At 39.4% G+C, this 20,246-nt stretch overlaps 1 protein-coding gene across 1 annotated transcript in view; it reads right to left on the bottom strand.

The window, feature by feature from the left end:
* Rgk2 (Rad, Gem/Kir family member 2) overlaps positions 1 to 20,246 on the bottom strand; it is a 362,761-nt gene that overhangs the window by 52,119 nt on the left and 290,396 nt on the right. Inside the window, exon 4 of the mRNA XM_083113250.1 lies at positions 2,010 to 2,101. Within this exon, the coding sequence (XP_082969376.1) occupies positions 2,010 to 2,101 (92 nt within the window). The remainder of the gene's footprint in view (positions 1 to 2,009; positions 2,102 to 20,246) is intronic.

The following is a 20,246-nucleotide window of genomic DNA, read 5'->3' on the forward strand; positions in this document are numbered from 1 at the left end:
ATTGTAAGAATTCTCCTACTACAAACGCATTGATTTTCCCAGAAAAAGAGTAAATTTTCCTGACTTTTACAAATATTTCAGGTTTTCCAGTCTGAGTTACCATACGTCTTCTTTTTGATAAAAAAAAATTAAATTAAATTTTTGATAATACCACGTATATTGTCGTTCATTCACTTAATTATTAGTTGTGTTTGTGACGAAATTAGGTCAAAAGGAGGGTTGGAACACTCACCAACTCTCACCAGGCACACCCTCTGATTAATCTCCTTTATTAGAATCAACTTAAAACTGGGTTATACTTAAATGTGCACTTTATAGATGAGTTTGCCACATCAATCTTTAAGGCTTTCACCACAAGCAGCTTCATCTACCTAAATCCCAACCAAGGTCAAAAACTTTCATTTTGCTTCCTTTCAACAATGGACCATATTTCTTCCCGAGACAGTGACGAAACGCCTGCCGATTTTAGCTATTTATCTTATGGGCTGGCAACACCGTCAGTTCCGGGGCGTTCGTTCTATTTATACATATGTAAGAGGACGGGGGGACGTATCTCGCGCCGCTGTCGGCTGGATGAGATGAGCGCGGGGAGAAGACGTTTCGGAAGATTTACCGTGAACGCCTACGTTGGTGGTTAAAAGGAAGAAAGAAAAAGATTTAAGGCTGGAGGACACACAAATTATGCAAGATCGATATACGGTTCATCCCCCCCGCCCCTTCTCGGAGGAGAGAGAATCTTACACTTGCTGCGTTGTTTCATAAGTCATATCCGTCGTAAGACTTGTTAAGTACTCGTTGCTAACTCAGATACAAGCATGTTTAAGGTGTACCGGGCATAGATGCTCTTTGTGAGTGTCCCTTTATCAACTTCATTATATCATCCCTCATCCTCATCTTCGCGACTAGCCAAAAGTGGCAAAAAAGCGAAGTAATGTAAATCAGAGCAATCAATCAATATATAAATTAATTACATTTGTACCTCCTCGGTGACGTAGTGGTAGCATCGTCCCCTTATAATCAATGGGTTCCGGGTTCGATCCCCGGCGGAGGCACATTATGGCTCGGATCACACTCTATATTGTGGGTCCAGTTTCGTCTAACATGTGCGTAAGTGGACTTAAAAAACAAACTTTAACGTGCTTGTTTCACGTCAAATAATCATTTGTAGTAGTACCTCATCGATAACTTGATGACTAAGTTACTCTGTCGTCTTGCAATGATAATGAACAGAGGTTCTGATCCCATTTCAAATTGTAAGCCCAGTACCGAATAGCTTATTTGTGCTTAAAACAAAAACTAAACTGCATAGCGCAGGAGATAGCTTCACCTATACACCTATATTACACTAGTTTCCTAACATTATTTTGTTGTCAGACATGTAATATCGTACCATCAAATTATGAACACATGCCTCTAAGGCTGTCACAAATCCTGAAATTGTAATGTTCAATATTACTGTCATTTATGTTCTTCATGTTAATATATGTATACGAACATAAATGACAGTAATATTGAACATTACAATTTCAGGATTTGTGACAGCCTTAGAGGCATGTGCTCACAATTTGATTGTATTACAATATTACATGTCTAACAAGTAAATAATGTGAGAAAAGTAGTGTAATATAAGTAAAGGTGAAGCTATCTCCCGCGTTTTGCATTTTACCTTTTTGTTTTATACATATTTATATTATTCTTGTACGCTGTATAAAAATAATTTGTATTTAAAAAAAGAAAGAGAAGGAAACCAATTGTTGTGACTGTAGCAACAGAAATTAATAAATAGAAAATATTTAGTGGAAGCCGTATGGTTTCATGTGCCTGTACTTTATTTTATTTAATTATAACGTTGGACTTTAAAATACAGCAATATTTTTTGCATCGTCTTGCAAGTGCAAATGCAGCGTATATTGAGTATACTCCTCACATTGTTTCCAAGATCTGCACATATAGCTACCGTAACGATAATAATAACAACAATAATATTAATAGTAAAGAACGGCACTTACCGACATCTCCGAACTAGGGTGATCAATGAAAATCATCTCCGACTCTTCTCCATCAAGAAGCACCGACACAGTTTTTTCTCCGAACTCGTCATCTGCAAAAAAGAGAAGCATTAAATGATCGTCAAAACATGGTGAAATGCTTAACTCTCCGAACTTGTCATCCGCAAGAAACACAAGCATTAAATTATCGTCAAAACATGGTGAAATGTTTATAACTCTCCGAACTTGTCATCCGCAAGAAACACAAGCATTAAATTATCGTCAAAACATGGTGAAATGTTTATAACTCTCCGAACTTGTCATCCGCAAGAAACACAAGCATTAAATTATCGTCAAAACATGGTGAAATGTTTATAACTCTCCGAACTTGTCATCAGCAAGAAACACAAGCATTAAATGATCGTCAAAACACGGTCAAACCTTTCTCTCCGAACTCGTCACCCGCAAGAAACACAAGCATTAAATGATCGTCAAAACATAGTGAAATGTTTAACTCGACCAAATCACCATCAGCAATGAACACAAGCATAAAATGAACGTCAAAACATGGTCAAACCTTTTAACTCTTCGTACTAGTCATCTGCAATAAACACAAGCATTAAATGATCGTCAAAACACGATAAAATGGTTAACTTTCTGAACTTGTCATCTGTAAGAAATTCAAGCATTAAACAAAACATGGTGAAATGCTTGAACTCTCCGAACTCGTCATCCGCAAGAAACACAAGCATTAAACGATTGTAAAAAACATGGTGGAATGTTTTCCTCATCGAACCCGTCATCTGAAAGAAATACAAACATTAAATGATCGTCAAAACATGATGAAATCTGGAGGACCGTCAAACATGGCAAATCATGGATAGTTCCTTGTGCTTCTACACCATAGTGTTCATCATCGTTTTCATTGTTGTGACAGGTATAAATGTACAAAAATGTATACTAACTACAATGACATCTGACAAATGAAAGAAAAGGATTCCCCTCATTTCGAAGAAAAAGGAGAAATTGATTGATTGTTATTATTTATTTTATTTCGCTTTTCTGTTATCTTTGACTAATCGCGAAGATGAGGATGCATGGTGATACGATAAAGTTAAGGAAAGGACAGTCACAAACAACGAGGACATTCCACAGCACAAGACCCACAAATGATATGACTGACTTTCACTTTTGGCTAATCGCGACGACGAGGATGAGTGGAGGCATGTTGAAATTGATGAAAGGACACTCACAGAGAACACCCATGCCCAGCCCGGGATTCGAATCCGGGTATGCTAACCACTCCGCCATGCAGGTCGGAAAATATATAAACGAGTGGTGTTGTTAAAGCTAATATATACATAGCACTCTTCACACTGAAGTCCTTAGATGCCAAATCCTAGAAGAGCCTGGAAAGTTTCCACCTATGTTAATGCAAAGGAAATATATAAGAAGCCTTCATGTTTCTATCTCAAATGTCTCATCCAAGTTCCTCTGCTTCGGGCCCTCTTAAATCGACTGTCACTTGTCAGTTCAAACGCGATGCTGTTTCCATCCGCCTCCTTCCTTGCTAAGCAATTCCGCGAGAGTGGCTCAGAGCTAGCTTCCTCTTCAAGTTCGAGGAATGGAAGTCTGCAATTCCGTAAGCTTCGAGATCTGGAGAAACCAACGTTTCGACCCCTTCTCCCTCCCCCTTCAAAGCTTATTCGTTCAGTGTTTGCTCCATTTTCTTCAACCGCATCAAAAAAGCTCCTCGCCTCGCTGTCAGATCTGGTCGTTGCAGGTTCGTGAGCGTTCGCGATCCAAAAGGGCGTTTTTGCTCTTTTTATATTGCTGATCCGTCAATTTCTGGACTGCTCCAGATGTGTACTAGAAGGCGTGCACCTTTTGGCTCGACACACTTAAAGAAAATAACGTCAAATAAGGAAGATGACAAGATATAGGACTGAAAGAAGGTTGAACTCCTTTTCTGGGAATTTTTCCCTTATGAGAACCCTGAGTAAGCCACTGCCCCCTCTGTCCCCGCGATGCGTTCTTGAAAGGTTAGGGAACCCCTGACAGATAATGTCTCCATGGATGCCTCATAAAATTTTGCACTGGGTTGGTCAAAACTAGGTGCTTGTGTCCTTAGATGGAATGCATTTCGTACGAATAGAAAAGAGAAGAGTTGAAAAGAAGCGATTTTCAATGAGAGATAGCAAAAGCAGTAAGAAGCTAGAGCCAGAGAGTGTATAGGATGAAGAGAGAGAAGGAGAAATACCTAAGAAGAGAAAGAAGTAAGATGGAGAAGGAGAGAGAATAGGAAGGAGAGAAAGAGCAGAACAACAGAGACACTCAAACAAAAAGATGAAGAATAGAGGAAGATATGTAAAGAAGCAACATATTATGGATGTGCGTTTGTGTGTAAGAGAGAGATACATAAAGATATGTGACAAAGAAAGAGAGAGTAAGACAGGTGACAAACAGGTGCAGAGAAAGGGAGAGAGATAAAGACAGGATGGCAGAGAAAGAATCGAGAAATACATAAAGAAGTGATACAGAGAGAAAGAGAGAGAGATGAAGGGGGAAATAGAAAGAATGGAGACAAGCAGGGTCAGAGAGAGGGATACAAAAAAGAAGAAAGAGAAAGAATTTAGAGATAAAGGGAGAAAGAAATAAAGAAATGTCACAGATGTGGAGATAGACAAAGAAACGGAGACAGAGATAAAAAGAAAGAAAAATATAGAAGTGAGAGATTGTGTGTGTGTGAGATAGAAACAAAGAAGTGAGGCAAAGAAAGAGAGATATAAATGGAGGAGAACAAAGACACACACATACACAGAGGGGGAGAGGAAGGGAGAGAGATGTGTACGTATAAAGATAGAAAGGAAGAAAATAAAGGATTGGTGTGAGAGAAAAAGAAATAAATAAGTGAGATAGGAGGGTAGAGAGAAAGAACAGATATAACAAAAGGTTAAGATCGAGAGATAGAGAGAGACAAGGAGAGAGAAAGAAGCAAAATAAAGCAGAGAATGAGACAGAAAATGAAAATGAACCAGAAAATTGAAAACAAGCATAAAAACAATTGAAAATTCTTCTAGAAAATTGTAACAAAGCACTAGAAGACTGAAGACAAGCACCAGAAAATTGAAAATAAGTACTAAGAAATCGAAAATTTGCATTAGAAAATTGAAAATAAACACTAGAAAATTGAAAATAAACTCTAGAAAATTGCAAATAAGCAGCACATAATTGAAAATAAGTACTATGACATTGAAGACAAACACCACCAGAAAATTGAAAACAAACACCAGAAAATTGAAAACAAACACTAGAAAACTGAAAATAAGCAGCAGAGTATTGAAAATAAGTACTAGAAAATCCAATATTAGCACCAGAAAATTGAAATCAAGCACTAGAAAACTGAAGAACACCAAAGAATTGAAAGTACTAGGAAATTGATACAAAGCACTAGAAATGTGGACATAAGCACCAGGAGAGTGTAAAATATCACAAAATAAGGAAATACAATTTCGCAAAAGTAACTAACGGTAACTGGTGACTACAAGTGGATGAATGATAAATAAAAGAGGGTGATATGTTACTAAAGAAGAACAATAAACGTTAAAAGAGGATAAATTACCACTAAAACGAAGCAGGAACTTAACGTCCACGTCTTGCGTGGCAAGAGGCTAGCAAGAAAAGCTCTATTTTTCACTCCGAAGCAGTGTTGCCACATGAAGGGAAATTTCCCTTTTGCAGGGAAATACGGACCGAAATTTTAGCCTAAAGGGAAAAGGGAATTTCGATGGAAAATACCACAATTGCAGGGAAATTTTAAGGTTATCTGAATATAGTATTACAGTTTATGATAATTTCGAATTTCATATCCACATGTTAATGTTATTTATTTATTTTGCTACTCTTACTTGTTTCTGCTCCTTTAAGTTTATTGTACGTTGCTTTTACGCATCTTTAGATAAATTGTAACGATGAGGATTAACGATTAAATGGATTCCTTGCCGGGATTCAAACCTGGGACATCTGGGCAGGAAGTGATGAAACTGAAATGTGAATTTTGTTAAAAATATTTTTTATTCAAACGAATAACGAATTCAATGGAATACTTACGTACTACTACTGCTTCCACCACCACCACTAATAATGCTGCTGCTACTACTATATTATTATTATTGTTATTTATATAATTTGCTTGGGTGAAGGGAAAAATTGGTCCACAAAGGGAAATTTTGCCCCTTGGAAAGGGAAATTGTGCCCTCATGTTGTGGCAACACTGCCGAACCACACTTTTCCCTAGCAAAAGGCTTCTCCAATAACTTTCATTTTTTCACCGCAATTTTCTTTTCACCCTTTTGTGAGCGGAAGTGTCGCCAGATGAACCCACCTTCAGAAAACAATTGTGAAAATCGAATGCCTGGAAAAGTAGCTGGGGGGGAGGTGGAAGGCTGGGGGGGAGAATCCTATTGGGACAGGCTGACGAGGGAAGTGCCTCTCTCTCTCTTTTACCCTCGATGAGAAAGTAGATTGGCGTAATAGGACGAATATTAAAGGTCTAGATCCGTTCTCTCTCTCGCGCGCGCTCCGAAAATAACTCCCTGCAAACAGGTGAGGCAATTGAAGAATAGAAAAAAAATGCAGGTAGCAGAGCGAGTCTATGTGAGTTTCAACGAGGAATCGCCTTGTCGGCGAACCTTGCTCTGCAAATACGGAGCTCTCTTTTCCTGGAGGTATAGACGGAAGTACCGATTGTGAAAATTTGGAAGTGAAAGTGAGATAGTTCGAGCTCCGCTCACGGCGTCAACGCGCCGTGCTTCAGAGTATATGTACTTTCTTCATTGTACGTCGCCTTTTCTATCTTCTTTGGCCGATCGTGGTGGGGTAAATGATGATTATAGCTCTTTTCAGTTCTTACGGCGGGCGCTCTAGAAGCTAGCAGGGAACGTGGGGAGCGGGGAAACGACCAATCCAGCGCGATAAGAAACTTAGCGGCCAGAAGAACGAGTTTCACGTAGTACTTTTTCCGGCCGCGTAGTGCTTCTCGGCGCCACTACTGTTGTCTGGTTGGTCTGTTGCGTAATCCCCGCTCCCCATTCCCCTGCCAGCTTCTAGAGCGCCCGCCGTAAGAACTGAAAGGAGCTATAGTTAAAATTAGGTCAAAATTAATTGTGTTGTTACAATAATTTTCAAAGTTAGATATGGAAAGTTATTGATTGTTCTCAAGTCATATTTTTAGAAGAAATAAATTTAGGACATTTTGTGGGACTAAAGTACGCAGAGAGGGAATATATAGAGCTTTCTAGCTTAATAGGAGTCTCACTCTGATACACGAGTCCGATATCTTCAAATTTGATACTTCTCATTAAAAATCCACTCTTCGTCTTGAAACTAAAATTCTATCTGAACTTATATTGGATGAGGGAAATTTCCCTTCATTGAGGGAATTTCCCTTCATTGTGGGAATTTATTTTCATGTTATATGTTGCAACACTGGTTTGATCCAACTATCAACTGTAGCTTCAGTCCCCACTAGCCTGTCTGGCGATATAGCAAAATTAAAACTTTGACAAAGACTAGTTGAAATTTGAATTCAATTCCCAACAATTACATTTGCAACAATGTTAATCGAGGGAAGTCTAAGATGGTAACAATGAATTATTTTAATATTGCTATGGTATGGTTCTAGTGTAATATGAAGTAAATCATTACAAAACAACAAATAGTAAGAAATATTAGATGCTGCAAGAAATCTGGACATGTAACGATGTGAGTACAATTACATTATTATTAAGTCATACATTATTATTATTATTATTATAACCTGTTGCGGAAGTCAATATGATGATATGAGCGGAGATTAAGATCATCCCATCGAAATGTAACTATGAATAATATCCTATTTAATTGGAATCTCTCCCATTCTTGAATACTGTTCCCCCATCTGGACTATGGCTTCTAAAACTAATCTTTCCAGGCTTGATTTTGTCCTCAGCTTTCTCCTCGACATAGAATACCTTCTCTGAGACACCTCCATAAAACAGATATTATGTCTATTTTGAACATCCGGTCACCACACAGTCGTCACGAACTAGCAGACATGAACTTTTTGCATGAAATCACTAATGGCAAAATTGAAACCGAATTCCTAGTCAACCAATTTCATCTACGAGTACCCACACGGCCAACCCCCAACATAAAGCTCTTTCACATTCCCGCTACAAGACTCTTTACTATAGGCTTCCCCACTTATAGAATAACCTGCCTGTAAATATTGATATTTTCTTGTCAGAACACAGTTTCCAACAATCGCTAAGAATGTACGTGTAACATTTTTTTTGTCTGCCATTTTGTTTTGTTGTTTTGATTTGTTTCTTGTTGCTTCGGTTTCAGTATAAAATGGTCTTCCAGTACTGTATCTGAAACTTTAAGTAAATAAAGAAATACGAATCCTGCATTAGCGCCTGACTGTAACGCAGGAGACCCGGGTTCGATTCCCAGGATGTTCTCCTCTCTTCATCAATGGCATCATCACTTAATTCTCATCGTCGCGATTAGCTAAAAGTGGCAGAAATGCGAAGTAAAATTAACCAAATCAGTCATCTGATAAAATTGAAAGCACAGCCAAGGAGCTAGACAACGAACCAGATGGAAGAGAAATGTGCGAGGAATTGAAACCAGATCTATACAGGGTGTTTCCGGGCTAATGAAACAAACTTTCAGGGATGATAAAGAAGGGCAGATGTATCAATTAGAGATAAGGAACGCTGGTCCGGAAACAACTTATCGAAAGTTATAAACTAAAATCGCTGTATGAAGATGCAAATACTTTTATTACCTGCACAAGTTTCACAAGCTGCTACATTCACAACAGTTGTTCAAAGTGGCGTCCCCCAGCTTCGCTGCAGGCATGACATCGTCGCACAAGGTTCTGGCGTGCCAGTTTGAACAACCCCGGGGTCGTTCAAATAATGTCACAGGCACCGAGAATTCTTGCCATGAGATCTTCTTCAGTCTCGACAGGGAGCTCATACACAAGACTTTTTCACATGACCTCACGAGAAGAAATCAAGTAGGGTCAGATCAGGTGATCGAGCTGGCCACGAAACAGGACCCCCTCTTGCTTGTGAAACTTGTGCAGGTAATAAAAGTATTAGATCTTCATACACCGATTTTCGCTTATAACTTTCGACTAAGTCGTTTCCGGACCAGGTTTCCTTATCTCTAATTGATACATCTACCCTTCTTTATCATCCCTGAAAGTTTGTATCATTATCCCGGAAACACCCTGTATAGATCTGGTTTCTGTGTCTAAGTCATGCAAGAAGCAAGAAGTATCACGGATCGAGTCACATGAAGACGAAGACACTTCTAATCAAGACATCTTGAACTTCCATCAGATGCTTCTACTTCCTCAGCCGGTGCCCCAACAAGAAGATGTCGAAGAGTACTTAAGTTTACCTTGGACTTCTAACCATGAGGAATATTCTTCTTTCGTTGAGACAAACAGAAATATCCTTCCTTCTCCAAGATGGGCATGGAATTTTCTATCCAGTCCAACCTAGAAGATCCCTTTAAGGCCTCCCTAACAATTACGAAGCATCGAAACAGACTTAGTGATGAATCGGCTCGATGGCTTCTCTGTATCAACTCTTGGACTTCCAAAATCATTAAAGGAGCAACAAATTATAAGTGCATGTGGTGTTAGTTAAATGCAGGAGTGTAAGTCAGACGCGTCGCCTCATAATGTTCGCATGAGCATGTGAACACTCATGCATATGTCTTAAATTACGTACATATTAAATTCACACACACATACACACATACGTATATTAATTCGAAAATCTACTGTTTGATGTACGAGTAACTACCAGATGGTTCTAATTAAAGTGACGGTGTTCAGAGTGGTACAGCACGAGCTGTAATGGGAGTAGAAGTCTAAAACTTCGTAGATATGCTAATAAAGCAATGCGCTCGCGAATTATGAAAAAAAAAAATAGTTCCAATTCTCGCCACCAGGGTAAAAATGGCGCTGTAAGCAGTCAAAACTTGGAATTTTCCGTAACTCTGACGTCAAAGTCGGTGATATTGTCTGACCATTGTGTGAGCTCCCTGGTTGTTGTTGGTGACGCTTGTTGCTTTTTCCTTTAGTAATGTTCATGTAATTCGAATGGTGAAATTGTAGCGATATTTTATTACAAAGAGTATTGTTTTCTGCGATTTATAGTGTTTTTCCTGTAACTATACCACGTTTTGACTGCTTACAGCGCCATTTTTTACCCTGGTGGCGAGAATTGGAACTCTTTTTTTCCCCACATAATTCGCGAGCGCATTGCTTCATTAGCATATCTACGAAGTTTCAGACTGCTACTCTCATTACAGCCCGTGCTTACCACTCTGAACATCGTCACTTTAATTAAAACCACCTGGTATATACACACAATTTGCTCTGACACAACCTCTTTCACATCTGATAACTTTTTTAGATAGTTGGTAACACTGACTCCTACGGTGTTCCACGGAGGGCGTTGAACACAATTGCTGTGCGTGTTGCATAGAGCTGACAGCTAAGGGGCTGTTGGCCACTATACCCCGAAGATGTTCACTTCGCTGTGAGAACACTGCAAGCGACAATACTTCTTACATTCGGCACCAGAGTGCAGCATGTATAAGGCATGTCTAGGGGGACTCGAAAAGGTCTGTGCTACATAGTTGCAAACTTTAGCGAAAATTCGCTAAACCTGGTGAATTATAAGGGGGAGAGGGACAATTTCCCCTAGGTCCTTCTTGTATTACTTCAAATATAGCGTGGTTTCGGTTTTGGGGGGAAATTGTTGAAAATAAATTGAACTGTTATTCTCACTTTGTCAATTGAATATGAAGTTACAAGAGAGAGGAGTAAATCTGCATTTAGTACAAAAATATAATGTGAACACTCGTATGCGAACAGCACGTGACGCCACTGGTGTAAGTATATAGTTGACTCATATTTCTAATAATGCTAAACGAAACTATAGGAATTGCAACATTTGTATGCCTCTAATTATCATAATCTATTCTTACCTCATGTACTACAGTACGATATTGCGATAAAGTAAATGTCCCTTTCAAGAAAACGCTTGTGGCAAACAGGCATTTTATGTTCTCATTGAAGTTCGTACCAGTGTAGCGACAGCACCACCGCTTCTCTCTCTTCTCTACACACATACACACACACTCTCTCACAAAATATGTTTGTGAGGAAGAGAATTATGGTTACGAAGTTATCTATCTATAAGCACTGACAGATAGTAGTTCTGTACTTTTTCTAAGCTCGTTCATATGCACACCTCTCTCTCAGGTCTATAAGCGGGTGATCTTCTGGAAAGGCACTCAAATGTCAACGTCACTTCCCCGTAGTACACTCCGTTTCCTGGATAGATGGCGCTTGGATCGACGACAAGATAATCCTCTATGGAGTTGTACTGTTCTAGTGATTGATTTAGTGAGTTGGTGTTTTAAGTCCACTTTATGAACATTAATGCTAATCAGTACTAGATCTAAATTAGAAGTGGGATCCGAACCACTATGTGCCTCCACCGGGTATCGAACCCGGGACCTCTTCATTACAAGGCGGAGGCCATTGTTCTGCCATATCTTTGTCCTTGTGTGTGGCACGAGTGGCCCCTTACAGACTCTGCATTTAATAGGTAAGCAAATTTTAGTCCTCACACACAGTATAGTTTTAGAATGAATGAATGAATAGTTTTAAAGTTGAGTTAGGAATATTTCACAGATCTTCTTGTTCAATTTTGTTTTAGTTAAAGGCGCTTATCTCAGTTTTGTGTGACGGACTGAAATATCCATAATATAAAAAATGATCAACTAACTTTTGACAAAAATGGCAGAGATGTGAAGTAAAATAAATCACATAAATCAATCAATCAATTGTGGGTTCAGTCTACTTGCAATTGAACGACAAACACTGTAGAAGAACTAACAATGAAACTGCAACAATGCACACCAAAAAGGCTAATAAATTAGAAGAAAAAGTGTAATCTGATGAACGTAATTGAAGGGTTAAAAAACACAGGATCGTTCTGTTTCAGGATTTCTGAGCACATTCCCAAGAGGAATTTTTTGACATGTGAAGAAATAATAGAATTTCAAGTTGGGATTTTGCGGGGGGGGGGGGGGGGGAGTGGTGGTGGGCGGGGGAGAGAAACCTGTACAAAGCCAGGACCGTACGTAACGGATTTCATATTTCAAACGTCAAACAACGACTATCTTTTAATTACGTACAAGGTTTCGGGTTTCATGTTTTTTAAAAAAATCCTCATCTCGTACGTCCGGTCCGGCTTTATTCTGAGAACAAGGGAAAGGGGGAAATATTCTCATAATTAACTCACAGAGTCACCTGGTGTGCGTGTGTCTGTGTGTAAGGGAGAGTGGTGAGTGACATTTATCGTAGACATTTTATTACTTTTTTCAGTTTTTATTTTCAAGTGACGCTAGAAACAAAGGGTAAGAATGCAGGAACGTCCGAGAACAGCTTATTGAGTTCTGAACACAATATTTTCTGCGCTGCTACCAATGTTTTATATATACGAGGTGTGTTCGAAAAGTTTGTGGTTAACCCAGACGTCATGGTGACGCTTCTGTATGCAAACAAATTTTTCTGCACTTACAAATTGCTATTCGATTACAAGCGTTCTATTTTCTTCAGTTTAGTATTCTTTATTTGTGTTGGGGATAGTCTTTGGAATCCATTTTACCTTGATTTTGTTTGCTCATATTAGTTACGTCGCCAAGAATTTCTTTAGACTGAGTCATAGGGTGGGCGAAATACTTTCAGGTGGTTCTCTGATTCTGTCTTGATCTATTCTTTCTGTCTATATCAACATCAAAGCTCTACCGGCATTCGAACCTTCGTACAGATGCCGGTGAATGTAGTTTCACTAAAACAAAACTGTCGTATTAAATTATATTGATCGTTTGTGTGTTTGAGCACAGAAGGTTGAAAGTGGGATACAACCAACCATATGCCTCCACCAAGATCCCTTGATTACAAGGCGATGACTTTACTCGCTACGCCTTTGAGGAGGATAGACTACTTTGAAAAATTCTCACGTAGCATATTTTGGTTGGCAGAAGTTTTTTACAATGGAAAGGAACCCACAGTCACCCATCCAGTGGCAGCGCCTTTGCTCTTTTATGTAATTCTTTGAAAGTACCAAGTGTATAACTTAGACTTTTATCATTGTTAAGTGGCAGAAAAGCTTAACTGTGCAAAACTAACGTTGAACAAGAAGTCAGAAAATTCAGTTTTCCACAAAACCAAACATCCATTTTCCGAAATCGTAGCTCGGTCGCCAGAAAAATTCCTTAGACATCCTAGAACACAAAATTTATCCCTGCACCCGTAGCGTCTCTGCAAATTGGTTGCCATAGCGGGACCCTCGTCTCCTAGTTACATCTCTTCGTGAGACCAGATCAAACATAAAATGTGACGCAGGGCCTTTTTTTTCCTGCCTCCCAATAGAAGAACCAGCATCTTGCATCGGTAAGACAAAATCCGTTTTTAATTGACGTACACTCTTGTTAAGGTATCCCAGACGATCCTTATGTGGGGTTGGGAGGAGACGGAAATTATAAAGAAAGTTCCTAGTATGTCGTTCATCCAAGAAGCAAGCAATTGAGAGATGAAATAACTGAGTGAAAGCTTTCTTCATCTTAACAGAACGTTCTTAGGCATCCAGATATTGAACAAGTTTGGGAGGTCATTGCAGTCATATTCTTCTTTGGTATGTCTTTTTGTACTTTCTTATAGTTAGGTTCCATTCTTCAATCACAGAGAAACTATGATGTCAACTAATTATTTTGGCGGTTGACTTTTTTTTTACCATATAAAGAACATATTGGCCGATTACCAAAGTTCAACATTCACATGAACAACTCTATTAAGAAAAGTGCGATGTATTCCTTGTCTTCCTTATTTTAAGTTTCTCGAAGCCTTCAACGACAGCAAGTTGCCCGTTTGTTTCACTCGCTTTACTTTTCTTCTCGGGCCTCCCCGACGGCGATGTGGTAACGTCCCGGGTTCGATACCCGGTGGAGTCACATGGTGGCACGGATCCCACTTTAAACTGTAGATCCAGTCCAGATTAGCCTTTATGCGTATAAAGTGGACGTAAAGATAAAAACAACAATTCAAACAAGCAGGCTTATCTTCTCGTTGCGCCTCTCACTTCTCTACTGCGCTTAATCAAGGAATCCTTCCGCTCCCATGTTATTTTGCAATGCAGTGATTACAAAATAATGTAGTTCTATCTGAAGCATAAAGTGTTTCAGAAGCAAGCTAATGCATTCGCTACTGACTTTGGTTTGCTTCAAAGTACACCTCAGAAGCAAGAGGAAATGCAAGACGATGGACAAACCATACAGCTTCAGTGATTCTGACTGACAATTTTCCCCAACAACGCCAAAATATCTCTCTCTAATGTGAAAATACAGTTTTGTGAACACACAAACACCCACATCCCTAAGCTCCTCCCCCACACAACACAAAATTATTCTCCCTGAAAATTTTCCTGTTCCTACGAAACCTCGCTTCTGAGAAAATCCTGGCAGGGAATTCTATTTTAGGATGAGGTCAAAGCATTGTCAGTCATTCTTGCGCCAAACTGTAAGAAACGAAGCATGACAATCTCTTTTCAATCGAACTTTCACCAGCTAGACTAGAAGTGACAGGTCTCATAGCGCTTCGGGCAGTTCTTTTTGAACAGAATAAATGTTATCCCCAGTGCATATTTCCCGGCGTTTTTCGCGTAAAAGCCCAAAATTTGGTGTTATTCAGAAAAAATTGCATAAACACAGAAGACTTGCCTCCTCTACCTACCCAAATACATTTTATACACTTTATTTCGCTTTCGTCAACTTTTTGTTGTCATCGTTAAAACAAAAACTTCACGTCCCTATATATAACTGTTGTTATTTTGGGTATGTTATATATAGGTATGACAACTATTCTGAAATCCAGAACAGTTAATGGTTTAAGTGGCTAGGATGATACGGTTGTGTTATGTTATATATATATAAATGTGTAGATTGACGATGCCGGCTCATATCAGTTTATCAGTGGTACATTTGATTTAATCCGGTCTTTGAAAATGCGTGCGGTGCGCGGATCGTAAATTGTAGTATTACGCACCCGCGTTATGGTTTATAACGAAGAGAAACTACTGGGCGAATGACTTCATTTTCTGAATGCGACATCGAGCAGTGGCCTGGCTTTTTTAAAGCCGAGTGTTCTTTTCTTTATCGTACAACAATCGCTACGAGAAGGCAATCTGATAACACGCTTGCCTGTGTTCTTCTTTAAAGCACTGAAATGTTCTTGCTCTTTACTCTTGGCTGCATATCTTTAAAATGCAAAAATCAAATCATGCCGGGTCCAACGAAATCCACAATCTGCTCTGTAAAGTCCCATAGAGGACAGGCCAGATAATTTGTTTACAATGTTGCAACATATTTGCGAAATCAGAAGGAGTTACATAAACTTAAGTATAATGTTGTCGAGTCCACAAGCTCCGCCACGGGAGTATCTAAATGGATGGTTTCTCAAGTTTTAAAAGAATTGGATTGGATTGATTTGTTGTTTTAAGTCCACTTTATGCACAGTAAGGCTAATCGGGACTTGACCTACAGTTTAAAGTGGGATCCGAACCACTATGTGCTTCCACCGGGAATCGAACCCGGGACCCCTTGCTTACAATGCGACGACGCTACCACTGCGCCATCGGGGAGGCCAAGTTTTAAAAGAAGGAAAAGAGTCGTTGGCGAAAGGTGAGCTGAAGTTCTGTACTCCGACAGGTAGGAAACAGCTCAGGAAAAAGCGAATACAAATTTCGTTGAAAATCTTCAGACAATTCCGCTCCCTCCAGGTTGCAACACTGCGAACCAACGTCGCTGCGAAGAATGGAGTGGGGAAATGTGGTGTGACCTGCGCAACAGCTATTTGCAGCGTCTTGTTTTTAAAGTTGACAAGTTATAGTACCCAGTCTGGGTTTCCAGATTAGGTTTCATGAGGTCGCGCGTCCGAAAGATAACGGCGTCAGCATTGAGGTAAGGTATTCGGGTAGGAAGCACGCGCCAGCTGAAGCAGCGATCTTCGCTGAGCGACAATGCTAGGCTCAATGTCCGTGCAGACAGACACGGCTGCGAGATCTCAGGTGAAATCGCAGCCACATGAAAGGATTTACGTCAAAGTTTCAAGTGCGATGTGTTAAACAATTTTAATACAATCCTAAGTAATTTGTGCAATGTACTATGATTATTAGACATATAAAATAAATAATAAATAATAATAATTAGAAATATTAGACTAAATATTACCTAAATTAGACTAAATATTAACTAAATAAGAGTAAATGTTAAAATTGCAAAATACTAAGTATCATGTAAGTTAAAAGTCCTATATAATTACAAGAGATTACATTAGAATATAATATATAAATTATTAATTAATTTATTAACATTCATAAAATTATTTGTTCATGTCTATCCTCTAGGGTCTCCACTGGAGTCCAGCGGAATTTAAGTTTGAATAATTATCAAGTCAAGTTACGCACCCTCAACAATGAATTGAAATACTACCTCGGGAATTAATCTCCTGGAACTTATTATTTTTTTAAAAAAAAATAAGCCTATATAAAAAACAAAAGTAGAGTGATTTGGATCGTAGCTGCCTCAGTTTCATGGCAGAATAGGATTCAAGTTTCAAGTGAAGATTCACAGCCAAGTAGAATCGCGGTCACACCACCAGTGCAAATCTTCTGATATTCAGACGAGTCGGCTAAGGCGTTGCAGAACGTTAAGTCACACATGGAAAACAGGATCGAATTGCAATGCCGCAAAATTTATCCAGCGAAGAGGCAATTACGAATCCCGTGAACTTGCTTCCTTCCCGAGTAGGCGGCTTATTAATTAACCAGATAATTAACTTCCTTCGGGGTATTTTTATTTTTCTCGCAGTACTACTGCTTCTTGCAAATATCCGGCATCAGCGCGGTTGCTCAAATGGCGATTTAATCGTCTTGAACGAAGTTCACATTGGAGCTGGAACAGTCAATTTCTGAATACTCTTCTCAACTTTTGCTAGGCTCCTCGCCGGCCACAGTGCCAAAGTTGTTAGCATATCGCTCTACGACGTCCCGGGTTCGAGTCTCGGGCTGCTGGACATGAGTGCTCCTTGTGAGTGTTACTACATCAATTACATCATGTCACCATTCATTCTCATCTTCAAGATTAGCCAAAAGTGGTAGAAAAGCGAAGTAAAATAAACCAGGTCAATCAATGAATCAATCCTAGCCACGTGGACAGCCGAGCGCGGTCAGTGACCTACTTTTGATCTCGTCTAAGAAGGCTTCGAGCTTGAGTTCCAACCGGAGCACGGATGTTTTTCACCAAATTTACCTCTTCATTCTCATTAAATCACTCGCCCTCATCGTCGCGTTTACCTAAAAGTGGCAAAAAAGACAAATACAAAATAGTTGTCGACAACTGATGGTGAGAACAATGAGTCATCCCGAAATTAATGCCTCCATCTTAATAACTCCTCATTGTTATCGGATTGCAAAGCAATTTCACACACATATAGCCCAATGTGTTACTAAAGCACATTTTCATTTGCAGGTTACTAAAGAAACATGAATAGAAGAGAAAAACTGTGATAGAGTTCTTGCAAATAGAGGGTTGTCGGGCACTGGAGATCTATAACAGGCTGCAAGCGGCATACGGAGAGGACGCTATTGACATTAGCAATGTTAGAAGATGGATTAAGAAGTTCCGAGGGGCAGAAACCTTAGTGGCGGATAAATATCGAAGAGGCAGACCTGCGAAAACCACGATGGGAGCAAAAAGTCCCCAATCGAACAACGAGTGTTTCCTGAAACACGTCATCGACTTCACTAGAAGCAGAATTTACTCCCGACGTTATGCAAGCAAAAACCTACTCCTCAGGATATATTGTTGGAATAACAAACTCCGTCCCAACAAATGTAGCCAGGCTTACAGAATGGATGAAGACTGTTTTGGGCAACACCGGTTTTGTAACACCAGTAATGTTGGTGAAATAGCTTTAGTACCCAAAGTTCCTAATCCATCGAAAGCCCAACATTAACGCCCAATAATCTCATTCAGGTACAAGATTGGGCCAAAATCGTTTCCTGCTAGAGGATGCTTCGATAGTAGCGTGTCATGTGCTAATGGTTTCGTAATTAGGAAGCCAAGAAGTGGTGCACTTGTTTGATTCCCTTGAACAAAGTTTGTTACCGAAAAATAATCCCAACTGGACAATGATTTCGAGGACGCATCGTGAGGGGGAAAGGTGGATAGAGAATCGGCTCGGTCTGAGCGACAACCAGGTGACAGGCGACAAGTACGCGGTGACATGTGGCGAGTCACTTTTCGCTTTAGATGTGAAATGGGCTGAATAGGAAATTTTGTGGAAACAGTGAGAAATGTAACGAGGATAGCGAATTCCGCCGCATTGATGATGAACCGTGTCGAGTGCTGGAACCGCTATCTCGTCAACGAAGTTTCTGCTCGTGCACCTGCCACGTCATAGGTAGGGACGTGAAGTTTTCTTCTTAACGATAATACCGAAAAGTAGAGGAAAGGAAAATAAAGTGTTTAAAATGTATTTGGGTAGGTAAAAGAGGCAAGTTTTCGATGTTTCGTAATCGCGAATTTTGCAATTTTTTTTAAGAATAATACCGAATTTTCCACTTTAACGCGAAATATGCAGCATAAACTGGAAATAACATTTCTTCTGCTCAAAAAGAACTACCTGATGCACTATTAGGTATTTTATTTCTAGTCAAGCTGGTGAAAGTTCGATTCAATATAGATTGTCACGATTCATTTATTGTAGCTTGGCGCAGACATGACTCGTCCTGAAAAAGAATCGCTGGGGGATCTGCCCAGAACGGAAGTTTCATAGGAACGGGAAAATATTCAGGGAGAAGCATCTGTTGTGTTGCAGGTACACAAAACGGTATTTTGATGTCGCAGATGTTTTTTTTGACATTGTTAGGGAAATGTGATATGTATGACTGGGTTCAAAGATTTGGGTTATATCATTCAATAAACATCTCATATTTAGTGGCTGATGAGTGGAAATAGTTTTCCAAATGGAAGTAATCTGGCCATTTCCCACAAAGGTAAGTCATACATTTATTTATTAAAATGGCTTCGAAAATGGATTCATGCATGGACTGCACTTGACTAACACATCTTTTGAAGAGGCTATATTTGGACACAGTTACGGTCTTTGTTTTTATGTGCCACAAATATTGTCATCTTCACATGCATAATCATTAGAGTTATTTCACTATTATTTATTTATATAATCCACTGTATCTTGTTCCGTCTTTTCCATAATTGCTTTCCCTAAATTGCATTACGCTCGTTGGATAATTTCGTGAGAACAAATAATTAAATATTTGCTTTACATTTGCTTTCGAACAAACAGAGATAACACTATCGCTTTGGCGCATCAATTGCAAATCAAAACATCTACACTGTCACCTGCAGTGAGGAAAAACGGAGGCATTACTTTCGCAGCAATCCTCGTATGCTGAAAATTACTGCAACTTCATCGGCTCCAAAGTTTACTATGTTGCATACATATATTTAACAAACGTCATTTTACAATGGTGAAATAAATAACTCTTCTGTTTAGGATGCACTTAAACGACTACTATCAAATATATAGCACATTGGGTTTTTCCAACATCCTTCGTTTCCGTTCTCTTAACTTAAAAAGAAACACAACGCAAACGTGGCGTCATTTATTGACAGCAAATGTTGCTTCGTTATCGTTTATTGACGAACCTGTATGTAGCTACCTTGAGTATAGCTATGCGAAGATCTGGCAACATGGCGCTCGGTTGCCATGACAAACGGTGTTGCCATCTGCTATCGAAAAATTACCGCAAAATCACCTTTAGTACGGCCTTAAAACTAAAATGTGTTGCAATTTTCCAGAACTAAACAATGTGAAAATTCTAAGCATAGAAGAAACAGTAAATATAACACCGAATTGATGTAAAAAATAACGTCGAAATTTAGGGAAAAATAAATCGAAAACTTCAAGTCACTAGTCATAGGTGTCAGCTTGTTATTGCTCAGCTTCCTTTGAAAGAAAAGCATGTTGATTGATTGATGCAGGGGTGCCCACAGGGGGGGGATTGTGGCGCAGGTTGCGCCATCGAGACTTTTGGC

The sequence above is a fragment of the Lepisma saccharinum genome, chromosome 27 (assembly GCF_977018435.1).
Source record: "Lepisma saccharinum chromosome 27, izLepSacc3.1, whole genome shotgun sequence".
In the NCBI taxonomy this organism is placed as follows: Eukaryota; Metazoa; Arthropoda; class Insecta; order Zygentoma; family Lepismatidae; genus Lepisma; species Lepisma saccharinum.